This window comes from Macrobrachium nipponense, chromosome 4 (assembly GCF_015104395.2).
Source record: "Macrobrachium nipponense isolate FS-2020 chromosome 4, ASM1510439v2, whole genome shotgun sequence".
Classification (NCBI taxonomy): Eukaryota; Metazoa; Arthropoda; class Malacostraca; order Decapoda; family Palaemonidae; genus Macrobrachium; species Macrobrachium nipponense.
The window spans coordinates 51,537,229-51,550,786 of NC_061100.1; the positions used below are offsets into that span (position 1 = coordinate 51,537,229).

At 33.2% G+C, this 13,558-nt stretch overlaps 1 protein-coding gene across 5 annotated transcripts in view; it reads left to right on the forward strand.

Annotated features, from left to right (window-relative positions):
* The window catches only part of LOC135210925 (protogenin B-like), a 677,376-nt gene that overhangs the window by 497,058 nt on the left and 166,760 nt on the right, over positions 1–13,558 (forward strand). For all 5 annotated transcript variants that reach the window (XM_064243892.1, XM_064243894.1, XM_064243893.1 and 2 more), the window contains one exon: positions 7,807–7,943. In XM_064243892.1, coding sequence (XP_064099962.1) covers positions 7,807–7,943 — 137 coding nt within the window. The remainder of the gene's footprint in view (positions 1–7,806; positions 7,944–13,558) is intronic.

A 13,558-nucleotide genomic window follows, 5' to 3' on the forward strand; every position in this document is an offset into this window, starting at 1 on the left:
CCTACCAGATTAGCCATAAGGGCGATTTTTCACTACAGAAAGGAGGAGCCCCCATTGGCTAGCCACACCTTGAAGGATACCCGCAGTAAACAAGTGATTCTTCCAGAAAACAGTACATTTTGAAAAAAAAACACGGGAGCATATACAATTTAATATCATGAATTTTTATTCAAATTTTCCCAACAAAAATTATTATTAATGAAAAGACGAAAGAAAATATAAATATATATATATCGAGCAAGAGAAAGAGGGAGAGAGAATATCGAACCAGAGAGAGAGAGAGAGAGAGAGAGAGAGAGAGAGAGAGAGAGAGAGAGAGAGAGAAATAATAACTATATACATGTGGGACTAATTTATTAGTTGTTCATTTATTTTGAGGTCCTTCATAAACATCTTACAAATATATGGGTCCAAATGGTACATTCCCAGACTAAGATTTAGATTGTTTTTATTAGTGATTTGTATAATTGCCGATTCCAGTAAATTTCTTGAAACATAATCATTAGATCTAGCAATTACCGAGGTATCACCCCAATTAATACAATGAGATTTTTCACTCAGATGGATAAACAGTGCATTTGAAGTCTGGGCTGTTCTAACTGAATACATATGCTGCTTAAATTCCGTTATCAACATAAATTTTTACTTGACTGACAAACGTAAAACGATGGGCAATCCTTACAAGGAATTTTGTAAATGATGTTGTTATTTGTTACGGGACTATTCTTAATTAGCATATCTTTAATGGTATTGTTATAAGAGAACACTACATTAACATTAACCCTCTTATGCCGGAGCGGTAAATAAAAAATTGTCTCCCGTGTGCCAGAGGGGTTTCGGAGTGAGCGCGGAAGCGGAAAAAATATTTTTTTCAAAAAATCATAGTTCGCTTAGTTTTCAAGATTAAGAGTTCATTTTTGGCTCCTTTTTTTTCATTGCCTGAAGTTTAAGTATGCAACCATCAGAAAATGAAAAAAAAAATATCATTATCATATATAAATAATGCAAATATATGATAGCGCAAAAACGAAATTTCATATATAATTGTATTCAAATCGCGCTGTGCCCAAAACGGTTAAAGGTAACAATTTACTTTTTTTTCGTTGTAATGTACACTAAATTGCGATCATTTTGGTATATAACACATTGTAAAACAATAAAAGCAACGCAGAGAAAATATTATCACAAAATAATGCATGAATTCATAACGAGCAGACGTAAACAAATATTTTTTTCAAAAATTTACCTTAAATCTAAATATTGTCCTAGAGACTTCCAATTTCTTTCAAAATGAAGACAAATGATTGAATATTACTATACTGTAAGAGTATTAGCTTACAATTGCAGTTTTCGACCATATCTGACGAGTTAAAGTTGACCGAATGTCGAATTTTTTTATATATATATTTTTTATATGCAATTATTTCGAAAATAAGAAAAGCTACAACCTTCAATTATTTTTCGTTTTATTCTACATGAAATTGCGCACATTTTCATATATAAAACTCTGTGAAATGCCTAATGAAACGGAGCAAATATTCCGAGAATGGGACGTACGTATTTCGGAGATTTGTGGCGGAGAATCCGCGCGCGGAGGGAAGGAAAGATTTTTTTTAAAATTCACCATAAATCTAAATATTTTGCTAGAGACTTCGAATTTGTTTCAAGATGCAGATAAATGACTGAATATTACTAGACTGTAAGAGTTTTAGCTTACAATTGCGTTTTTCGACCATTTCGGTAAAGTCAAAGTTGACCGAACGTGGTTTTTTTTCTATTTATCGTGATTTATATGCAAATATTTCAAAAATGAGAAAAGCTACAACCTTCAATTATTTATTGTTGTATTCTACATGATATTGCGCACATTTTCATATATAAAACTTTATGTAACGGCTAATTTAAAATGGTGCAAACATTACCACAATCACACGTATGATTTTTTCGGAAGAGTTACCGCGCATATGTAAAGAAAATGTTATTTTTTTCATAAATTCACCATAAATCAAAATATTGTGCTAGAGACTTCCAATTTGTTGCAAAATGAAGGTAAATGCTTGAATATTACTAAAATATAAGCGTTTTAGCTTACAATTGCGTTTTTCGACCATTTCGGTAGAGTCAAGTTGACCGAAGAAGGTTGAAATTTTGGCAATTATCGTTATTTATATGAAAATATCTCAAAACTGATAAAAGCTACAACCATGGGTTGTTTTTAGTTGTAATTTGCATGAAATTGCACACATTTCCATATATAAAACTTTATATAACGGCTAATTTTAAAATGGTGCAAACATCACCACAATTGCATGTATGATTTTTTTCGGAAGAATTACCGCGCGGACGTAAGGAAAAAGTTTTTTCATAAATTCACCATAAATCGAAGTATTGTGCTAGAGACTTCCAATTAGTTGCAAAATTAAGGTAAATGATTGAATATTACTAGAATATAAGCGTTTTAGCTTACAATTGCATTTTTCGACCATTTCGGTAGAGTCAAAGTTGACCGAAGGTTTTTGTAAATTTTGGCAATTTTCGTTATTTATATGAAAATATCTCAAAACTGATAAAAGCTACAATCATGAGTATTTTATTGTTGTATTTTACATAAAAATGCGCACATTTTCATATATAATACTTCATATAACTGCTAATTTACAATGGTACAAAAATTATGTCAAAGTGACGAAATAATTTCCGAGATGTGTCACAGATACTTTTTAGTGCGGCAAGAAAGAAATTCGCGCTTGCGCACCTGCGTAACGATTGTAAACAAAACAACACCTTGATCCGTGAACTCCCAGCATCCCCCAAGGCGCGTGATTCAAAAGTTTTAGGCTGGTAGGCCTATAAGTATTTTTCCGCGAATTTAAAAAAAAAAACTTTTGTAAGTCGACGTAAAATACGTTCAGTCGGCACACGGGAGACAAAAAATGTCGACGTAAAATATGTCCAGTCGTCGTAAGAGTGTTAAATGATTTAAATATTGATTTTATGGTTTCAAATCCACAAAAATAAGGTAAGCTAAGTACATTTTTAGGCATTTCTTTTTCATTAATAGCAACATTATAAAACTTTTTGTGAGCTTTTTGATAACATGAATCAATTAAATGAGGTGGGTAGCAGAGATCGTTTCCTATCTTTGTTTACGGTTTGACAGCGACATTCAAATGTAGTTTAACACCGAAATTCATTTATTATTTTGTTCATCTCTTCATCCTCTACAATAAAAATCAACCAAAAACGAATAGTAATAATTATGAAGCTACAAAATTTCGGATATGAAAGTCACCAGTAATAAAGTGCAGATTCTGAAAAGTTTAGTATTGTATTTAGACTTACGATTGGGTAGGCTAACTCGGGAATGTATGCTAAATGTGTTAAAGTACAATATTTTAAAGAAATTTATACAGTATAAAGTTATAAAAGATGAGGTTTAAATATATGAGTAATAAAAGGATAAAATAAAAAGCAGTGTCAGAACGTAGCTAGTAGTAAGCTAAGTCGGAAACTAGGCTATTTGTATGTGGAATTACCTAAAGCCTTAATTTTTTAGGGATGTATTCTATATTCTGATGTCAGGCTGCTGACGGCTACGTATATTTATGAATAAAAAATACAATGAAAATGCAACTTTTCAGTGAATCTTTTAAAAGTTGTATATCATTGCATCCAATAATATTGTATATATTCTCATATTATTTTATCATAAAATACTAACAAAGCAATCAATGTTTTGGTTGGAAATCAGCTAATGGCGAGAACAAATTTAGTTCGCTATGTTTACATTTTATTTGGCCGTATTTAAGTCAATTCAGAGCGAATTGCCTTGCTTCTAGTTAGTATAAGATATCTAGATACTTTACTTATATGAGACAAGGTAATTTGTCATTATACGATGTGTTTTTAAATAAAAATATGAATTTAACCCTCTTACGCCGATTGGACGTATTAAACGTCGAGTCAAAATGTCTCCCGTATGCCGATTGGACATATCATACGTCGGCTCAAAAAAAAGTTTTTTTTTTTAAAAATTCGCGGAAAAATAACTTATAGGCCCTACCAGCCGAAAACTTTTGTATCACGCGCCTTGGGGGATGCTGGGAGTTCACGGATCAAGGCGTTGTTTTGTTTACAATCGCTACGCAGGCGCGCAAGCGCGAATTTCTTTCTTATTGCACTAAAAAGTATCAGTGACACATCTCGGAAATTATTTCGTCACTTTGACATAATTATTGCACCATTTTAAATTATCCTTTACATGAAGTATTATATATGAAAATGTGCGCAATTTCATGCACAATACAACTAAAAAATACTCATGATTGTAGCTTTTATCAGTTTTGAAATATTTCATATAAATAACGATAAGTGCAAAATTTCAACCTTCGGTCAACTTTTGACTCTACAGAAATGGTCGAGAAACGCAATTGTAAGCTAAAACTCTTACATTATAGTAATATTCAATCATTTGCCTTCATTTTGCAACAAATTGGACGTCTCTAGCACAATATTTCGATTTATGGTGAATTTATGAAAAAACTTTTTCCTTACGTTCGTGCGATAACTCTTCCGATAAATTTTTTCGTGCGATTGTCCTAATGTTAGCACCCTTTTAAATTTGCCGTTACATAAAGTTTTATATATGGAAATGTGCGCAATTTCCTGCACAATACAACAAAAAACAACCATGGTTGTAGCTTTTTATTAGTTTTTGAAATATTTTCATATAAAATAACGTTAAGTGCAAAAATTTCAACTTTCGGTCAACTTTGACTCTACCGAAATGGTCGAAAAACGCAATTGTAAGCTAAAACTCTTATATTCTAGTAATATTCAATCATTTACCTTCATTTTGCAACGACTTGGAAGTCTCTAGCACAATATTTCGATTTATGGTGAATTTATGAAAAAAAAAAACATTACGCTCGCGCGGTAATCTTCCGAAAAAATCAGAATTTTTTTGTGCGATTGTCGAAATGTTTGCACCATTTAAAATTAGCTGTTACATAAGTTTTTATATATGAAAAATGTGCGTAATTTCATGTAGAATACAACTAATATTGATTAAGGTTGTAGCTTTTCTCTTTTTTCGAAATATTTGCATATAAATCATGATAAATAGAAAAAAAAAAACCACGTTCGGTCAAATTTGACTCTACCGAAATAGTTGAAAAACGCAATTGTAAGCTAAAACTCTTACGGCCTAGTAATATTCTGTCATTTTTCTTCATTTTGAAACAAATTTGAAGTCTCTAAAACAATATTGTGATTTATGGTGAATTTTTGAAAAATATATTTACCTTCACTCCGCGCGCCGATTCGCGGCCGCAAGTCTCCGAAATACGTACATGGCATTATCCTAATATTTGCTCCTTTTCATATTAGCCTTTTTATAGAGTTTCATATATCAAAATGGGCGCAAATTCATGAAGAATACAATAAAAAATAATTGAAGGTTGTAGCTTTTTCCATCTTCGAAATATGTTCATATAAAAAAATATATATATTAAAATTTCGACATTCGGTCAAATTTAACTCGTCCGAAATGGTCGAAATCTGCAATTCTAATCTAAAACTCTTACAGTATCGGAATATTCAATAATTTGTCTTAATTTTGAAACAAATTGGAAGTCTCTAGAACATTATTTAGAATTACGGTGAATTTTTGAAAATAACATTTTTTTACGTCCGTCCGTTAACGAATTCGTTACATCATTTTGTGATAATATTTTTCCGGTGTTGCTTTTATTGTTTTACAATGTATTATATATCAAAATGATCGCAATTTAGTGTACAATACAACGCAAAAAAAGTAACTGGTTAGCTTTGACCGTTTTCTGCACAGCGTGATTTGAATACAATTATGTATGAATTTTTTTTTTTCGCTACCATATATCGCATTATTTACATATGATAATGATATTATTTTTCATTTCTGATGGTTGCATTCTAAACTTCAGGCAATGACAAAAAAAAGGAGCCAAAAATGAACTCTTAATCTTCAAAAGTACGCGCGCTGTAATTTTTTGAAAAAATTATTTTTTCCACTTCCGCGCTCACTCCAAACCAGGCCCGGCATACGGGAGAGGTTTTGATTTTTAGTTCTCCGGCGTAAGAGGGTTAATATGTCTCATGAACTAAATTATTTTTTTCATTAACAGATTGCGTTGTGGGCATGTTTAGTGTGTAAAAATATTACATACTTCCATTTAGTATTTTCACTTGATTTCTTCATAGTACTAGCTCTACCGTTAGTTGCGTTACTTATTTTTTATCAGCGTGAAAACAACAGTAATATGTCATTCAAGACCTGAAGTTTTGATTAAAATTATTCGCTCAATTTTATCTACGGTTGTGTTTGATGGCATAAGTTTACTGGAGTTATACCCTTGTTGCTGATATATGATAATAGTCATTGGCAGCATGAAAAGTGAGCTGCGTGTGTGGAGAGGTGGGAACTGGGGAAAAACTGTCATATGTTTAGCTGGATACCATTCTTTCTTGCTCACATCGCTTCCCAGTTGTTTTAGTCGTGGGTGGTCGTAAAGTCAATCAGTTGTAACTCTCATAGGTCGAAAGTCGACAACTAGCTGTATGTGTGTGTGTATATATATATATATATATATATATATATATATATATATATATATATAAGTCATATCACATTTCCGTGATTCATATACATATATCGAGCTACAATGTCCTTTAATATCTAATTCGCTCTACCTCGGAATTAATATATTTTCATATATGCTTAACCGAAGGGGAACTTTTTTTTTCTCGATAATTGACTTGCCTGGACCAGGGCGCGAACCCATGGATCCTTTCAAATCCAGGAATGTCAGTGAAGCTTTTACCTCTTGTGGTGGTGTAGTAGGTAAAAGCTTCACTGACGTTCTTGGATTTGAAAGGATCCATGGGTTCGCGCCCTGGTCCAGGCAAGTCTATTATCGAGAAAAAAAAATTCCCCTTCAGTTAAGCATATATGAAAATATATTAATTCCGAGGTAGAGCGAATTAGATATTAAAGGACATTGTAGCTCGATATATATATATATATATATATATATATATATATATATATATATATATATATATATATATTATATATATATATATATATACACACACACACACATGACTTTACGACCACCCACGACTGGACTGGTGGGTAGGCCCCTAGCCAGTTTAGGATGTCTTGTACCTCCCTCCAAGTATAAGTTTATCCTACTGTTAAGACCAAAGGTTTGTTTGCGTATGAACAAATGACAAATTTTCTAAGACAATTTGTATTTTTCATAGCTACACACCTGAGGTTTTAACATTGTACTGGCCACCTCTAGCCACCCCTCTGTCTGTTAAGACATTCTGAGTTGGGAAAGACTGACGTGGTGGTGTGGATGGGTTGTCCTTGACCACTCTTCATCCAATATACATATGGGTTGCCAGATCTCGCAAGATTCCTTGCTTTCATCTTCGATTTAACCAGATCCAGCTAGGCGCTATAAATTATTCTATTGTTAAGACCTCAGGTTTGTAAATGAAAAATACAAACTGTCTTAGAAAATTTTGCATTTTTTCAACTTACGATGGGTTTTTCGGAACCTAACCCCATCGTAAGTAGGATAATACTTGTATTTTTCAGGGAATTCAACCTTATTTATTGAAAATTACACAAGTGATATGATTTCTAATTACATTTAGAGGTAGGTATTATTTCTTTTGTTGTAGATTTCAGGATCAGTCCTCCCTTCTAGGTAACATGATATTTTTTGTGTTAATTATTGTTTCTGTTCATTGCAGATGTTGCATGGTATGAGATTCAGTTAAAAGCTGTCAATTCAGTTGGTGAAGGATTGCCAAGTGTGCAAGAAATCAACGTTCATCAAGGTTCTCTGGGTAATCCAACTTTCCCTAATACAACTCATGGCATTGATCAGGTAATTAGCCCCTAATCCAAGTAAACTTTTTTATGATTTCCAAGTCAGTTACTGTTAGAATTTTTATACACTTTTATTTAGCTTGCCATTTTGCTTGTTTGTTTGTTTGTTTGTCTGGGTCAAATATTGAAAGCCAATTTTCAATCTACAGGCAGTCTCCGGTTATCAGCGATGGTTCCATTTTGACGGCTTGATGATAAGTGAAAATCGCTGATAACCGAAAATTGACGATTTTTGGTGCTTATCGGTGTCAATAACTGGTTAATGTCACCTCTGTTAGGTATGTATCGATGCTGATTACCAGAAATTGGCACATTTCGGCGCCGACACTAGACAAGCACCATCAAACCGGATCGCTGATAACCAGGGACGCCTGTATTTCCTTTGTCTGATGGACTTGAAATTTTGCATGAGTACTCAGTCCTGGTGACAATAGACAAACTTACATGATCAGTGACCCTACAGTGACCTCTCTCTTTCAGTATCCCAAGATTTGTATGAAGTGAATAATTCTCTGGTTTTTCATACTTTCTTAGACTCAGTGGAATAAGTTAATAACTATAGATTTTTCAAACCATCTTTGGCTCGATAGGACATTACAAAAATACCACGTTCAATTACCTTAGCTACAATCATAAATCGGTTACAATTTCTGTCAAGACTAGAAAGTATAAAAAAATATGTAAAATTGTTTTTGATATGCTTTTATTAAAATGTACTAAAAAATAAAGAAAATTTTTTTAGATGTATCAGGATTTTCTTACATTTACTAATCATGCCTACAAAAATAAAAGTATGGGCGCCAAGCATGGAAGGAAGTGCTATGAGGAAAAAAATTTTATTTATTGGAGCACTGCCTTCCATGTTTGGTGCCCAAGCATTTATTTTGGTAGGCATGATTAATTGTAAGAAAATCTTGGTGTCTCAGATTATAATTTTTTACTTTATAGTGTATTTTAATAAAAGTGTGTTTAAAAACATTTATCAAAAGGTAATCTAAAAGTTTCAAAATGCTTTTGTTTTTTCAGTAGTATTCTAAACACCTTAAAGCTGTGAAAGTCATGAGAATTGATTCTTAGAAAAACAGTACATGACTAGGGTCGTGAAAAAACCCCTTTTCCTTTTATTTTATTTTCTTTCAGGAAAAAACATGTATGTTTTTTAGTTTTTAAATTTTTTTTCCTTGCATGCAATTTCTCTAATTTTTAAGACCTTACATATAGTTACTATGGACATAAGATGTTATTTAAGACACACCTTCCTTGTACATAAGAGGAATTAGCACTGTGGAGTTTCAGTTGTGATATATTAAGGATAAAACCACGGATTACAGTGCTCCCCCATTTTAACTCGGGGAATAGGTTCCAGAACCTACTGTGGAAATGCAAAATCCATGGAAATGCAAAAATCCCCTCTAAAAATGCTTGTAACTGGCTTATAACTGCCAAGTACCCTGTACCCCTTAAACTAAAATGTTTACAACTGCCCATTTTAACGTTTTCACTGGTTAATTTGATAGTTCAAACAAAAATATACCTTAAACTATCATCTCAAAACACCAAAATATTTAAAAGTCATGTTGTTAAATTATGTATGTTATAAAGTTATGTACCAGCCTACTACGTACCGATTCAGATGCACGTTTTCTTTGGCTTACATAACTTTGCACATCGTTTTGTGCCTACATATTGTGTATATTGATGATATTTTGGTGTGTAGTAAGATGATTTTGAAATTATATCTATGGTACAGGCACATATTTTAGGAATGTATCTAGTATTGTATAGAGTATATCTAAAATATGTGGGTAGTTTAGAATGACGGGACATATACCTAACTCTTAACAAAATGGTAGGGTTTTACATCATGTTAGTATTTTCGTGATTACAAATAAATATATATATATATACACAGTAGTACCTCGAGATACGAAAGGCTCTACTTACGAAAAACTCGAGATATGAAAGCCAATGCGAAAAATTTTACTGCTCTACATACGAAAAGTTTTCAAGATACGAAAGGTTGTTGCTGTAAATTCCCGAGATTCGCCCGGACCACCGAGAACAATTTTAAAACTCCCACGCCGCCAACTGAGTAAACTCGCCACCATCCTCCCGCTCTCCCATTGGTTCCTGATGCTAGTCACCCCATAAGGTCCTGCTCTCCTATTGGTCAGCATCTACCCCTTGTGCTTTAAGTATTCTATTGGTAAAAGGATGCTGTAAATTGAAAAAATTATTCATGCAATACATTTAATAAAAAAAAAACATTAGGTAAAGATAGAATAAAGAATAGAAATGAATGGTTATTATAATGTTTGGTAGTTTCAGTAGTTGAAGAGAGATAATGAAAATTTATGGCTTACTGTGTAAAAGTGATTGCTTGGCGATCGTTCGATACTCGTAAGTGCTGGATGTAAACAGACGTTTGGAAGCTTTTTTTTGTTTGTTTATTATAGTTAATGGTTACTTAATAATTATTTGAAATGAGTACATGCAATACATTTAATAAAAAAAATTGTGAATTAGATATCATAAAATATAAAATAAATCAGACTGTCAACAAATACGTAATTTTTAGAATTCTTCTTCATTTTTATTATTACGTTATGTATACGTATGTTTCATTATAGCTGTCAGTAACTCGGTATCTCCATTTGGTAAAGATAGAATAAAGAATAGAAATAAATGGTTATTATACTGTTTGGTGGTTTCATTAGTTGAAGAGAGATACTAATGACAATTTATGGCTTACTGTGTGCTAGGAAAAATTATTGCTTGGCGCTCGTTCGATTCTCGTAAGAGCTGAATGTAAACAATCGATTGGAAGGTTTGTTTTTAGTTTGTTTGTGTATTATAGTTAATGATTAATTAATAATTATTTGAAATGAGTACATACTGATTATTTATACATTTTATTGGCATATTCTAAGCTTTTAGCTCTTAGGTTTAGATGTCAGAATCATAGACTAGGCTACAGTAGCAACCGCTAACATAGGCTAGGCTTATTACTAAGGGACATATGCTAAAGTCCTAATATATGCAGTAAAAATGGGGTTGAACATTGCATGCAGTTGAATATTACTCAAGTATGTACAGTATTTTGCCTTTTTGGAGTCATATTTCTTCTGTCGTAACCCTAGAACATGTGTTTTAGGCCTGGAAATGTAATTTACTGGGGTGTTTTTGGAGGGCTTGGAACGGATTAGCCATTTTACATGTAAAATGTGTTCCAAGATACGAAAAAATCATGATACGAAGGCCGTCTCGGAACGGATTAATTTTGTATCTCGAGGTACCACTATATATATATATATATATATATATATATATATATATATATATATATACACACACACACACACACACACACACACACAGTGGACCCTCGTATTCGCTTTCTCCAGATTCGCGACTCACACATTCGCGGATTTCTCTCAAGAATGTTTTCCTGCATTATTCCCAGAAAATTCGCATATTCACGGTATATTTCGATGAGAAATATCCACAAATTCCTGGCTTTTTTATCAATTTCATCATAAACTGCACTTTTTGTGATGAAACTATTAAAAGACCGTTTAAAAATTTTTAGTGGGTTTTTCTTGAGTTTGAACTAACAAACTAGGCTATTTTCAGCATTTTTATAGGGGTTCTAACTGTTCACGGGTTCTAACTATTCACATGGGGTCTGGTATGCATCCCCCGCAATACCGGGGGACCACAATTATATATATATATACAGTAGTACCTCGAGATACAAAATTAATCCGTTCCGAGGCGCCCTTCGTATCATGAGGTTTTCGTATCTTGGACCACATTTTACATGTAAAATGGCTAATCCGTTCCAAGCCCTCCAAAAACACCCCATTAAATTTCATAATGAAGCTAAATTGACCTATAAACAATGAAATACTACAACAATTTGGACCATTCAATACCTAAATTAAGACTAAAAATGCAAAACCTGTAAATAAAGTGTATATTAGTGTACAAGAAATATTATTGTAACGTAAAATGTGGAAGCTTACCTTTCGAGTGAGGCTACGTACATACGTAACTATCCAAGGAAGATTGCTTCTGCCTACGTAAATTTTTTCACAATGTTCCTGTGTGAGCCTTTTCGGGGGGTGTCTTCTACAAATGATTGCACTTTATGAAAAGCGGCTTTAATTTCTGCCTTTTTTTTTTTTTTTTTGTATATGTACATACGTACGTACTTTAAAAAATTTATTCACAATGTTCCTGTGAGCCTTTTCGCGGGGTGTCTTCTACAAATGATTGCACTTTATGAAAAGCTGCTTTAATTTCTGCCGTTTTTTTCTTCTTTTTTTAATTTTTAACTTTTTTTTTTACTTTTTTTAGTTTACGTAGGTTTTATACAGAATTTCAACTTTGGTTTTTGCACCTCATGACTCTGTTGGCCCCGGTTCGGCTGCTGACCTTCAACATAAACTGAAGTGCCTTGATTATACATACACTACACACATTGACGATCCCGAAAACGAATACCGGGTGCGTATTAATGCTGGTACCGAGTGGTCGAGCCACGCCACCACGTTTACATAGTAGATGCATGATGGGAGGGACGCTGGCCAATAGGAGAGAAGGATTTCATGGCCACGACTAGCATCAGGAACCAATGGGAGAGCAGGAGGATGGTGGCGAGTCTACTAGTATACTAAGATGGCGGGCGGCGCGATTTTCAAAATTGTTATCCGGGCGAATCTCGGACTTTTCAGAAGTGTCTTGAAAACTTTTCGTATGTAGAGCCGTTAAATTTTTCGTATTGGCTTTCGTATATCGAGTTTTTCGTAAGTTAAGCCTTTCGTATCTCGAGGTACTACTGTACAGTGGTACCTCGATATACGAAAGGCTCAACTTACGAAAAACTCGAGATACGAAAGCAAATACGAAAAATTTTACAGCTCTACATACGAAAAGTTTTCAAGATACGAAAGGTTGTTGCTGTAAAGTCCTGAGATTCGCCCGGACCACCGAGAACAATTTTAAAACTCCCGCGCCGCCAACTGAGTAAACTCGCCACCATCCTCCCACTCTCCCATTGGTTCCTGATGCTAGTCACCCCATAAGATCCTGCTCTCCTATTGGTCAGCATCTACCCCTTGTGCTTTAAGTATTCTATTGGTAAAAGGATGCTGTAAATTGAAAAACTTATTCATGCAATACATTTAATAAAATAAAAACATTAGGTAAAGATAGAATAAAGAATAGAAATGAATGGTTATTATACTGTTTGGTAGTCTCAGTAGTTGAAGAGAGATAATGAAAATTTATGGCTTACTGTGTAAAGTGATTGCTTGGCGAACGTTCGATACTCGTAAGTGCTGGATGTAAACAAGTTTGGAAGCTTTTTTTTTGTTTGTTTATTATAGTTAATGGTTACTTAATAATTATTTGAAATGAGTACATGCAATACATTTAATAAAAAAATTGTGAATTAGATATCATAAAATATAAAATAAATCAGACTGCCAACAAATACGTATTTTTCAGAATTCTTCTTCTGCTTTAATATTACGTTGCATGTATGTTTCATTATAGCTGTCAGTAACTCGGTATCTCCATTAGGTAAAGATAGAATAAAGAATAGAAATG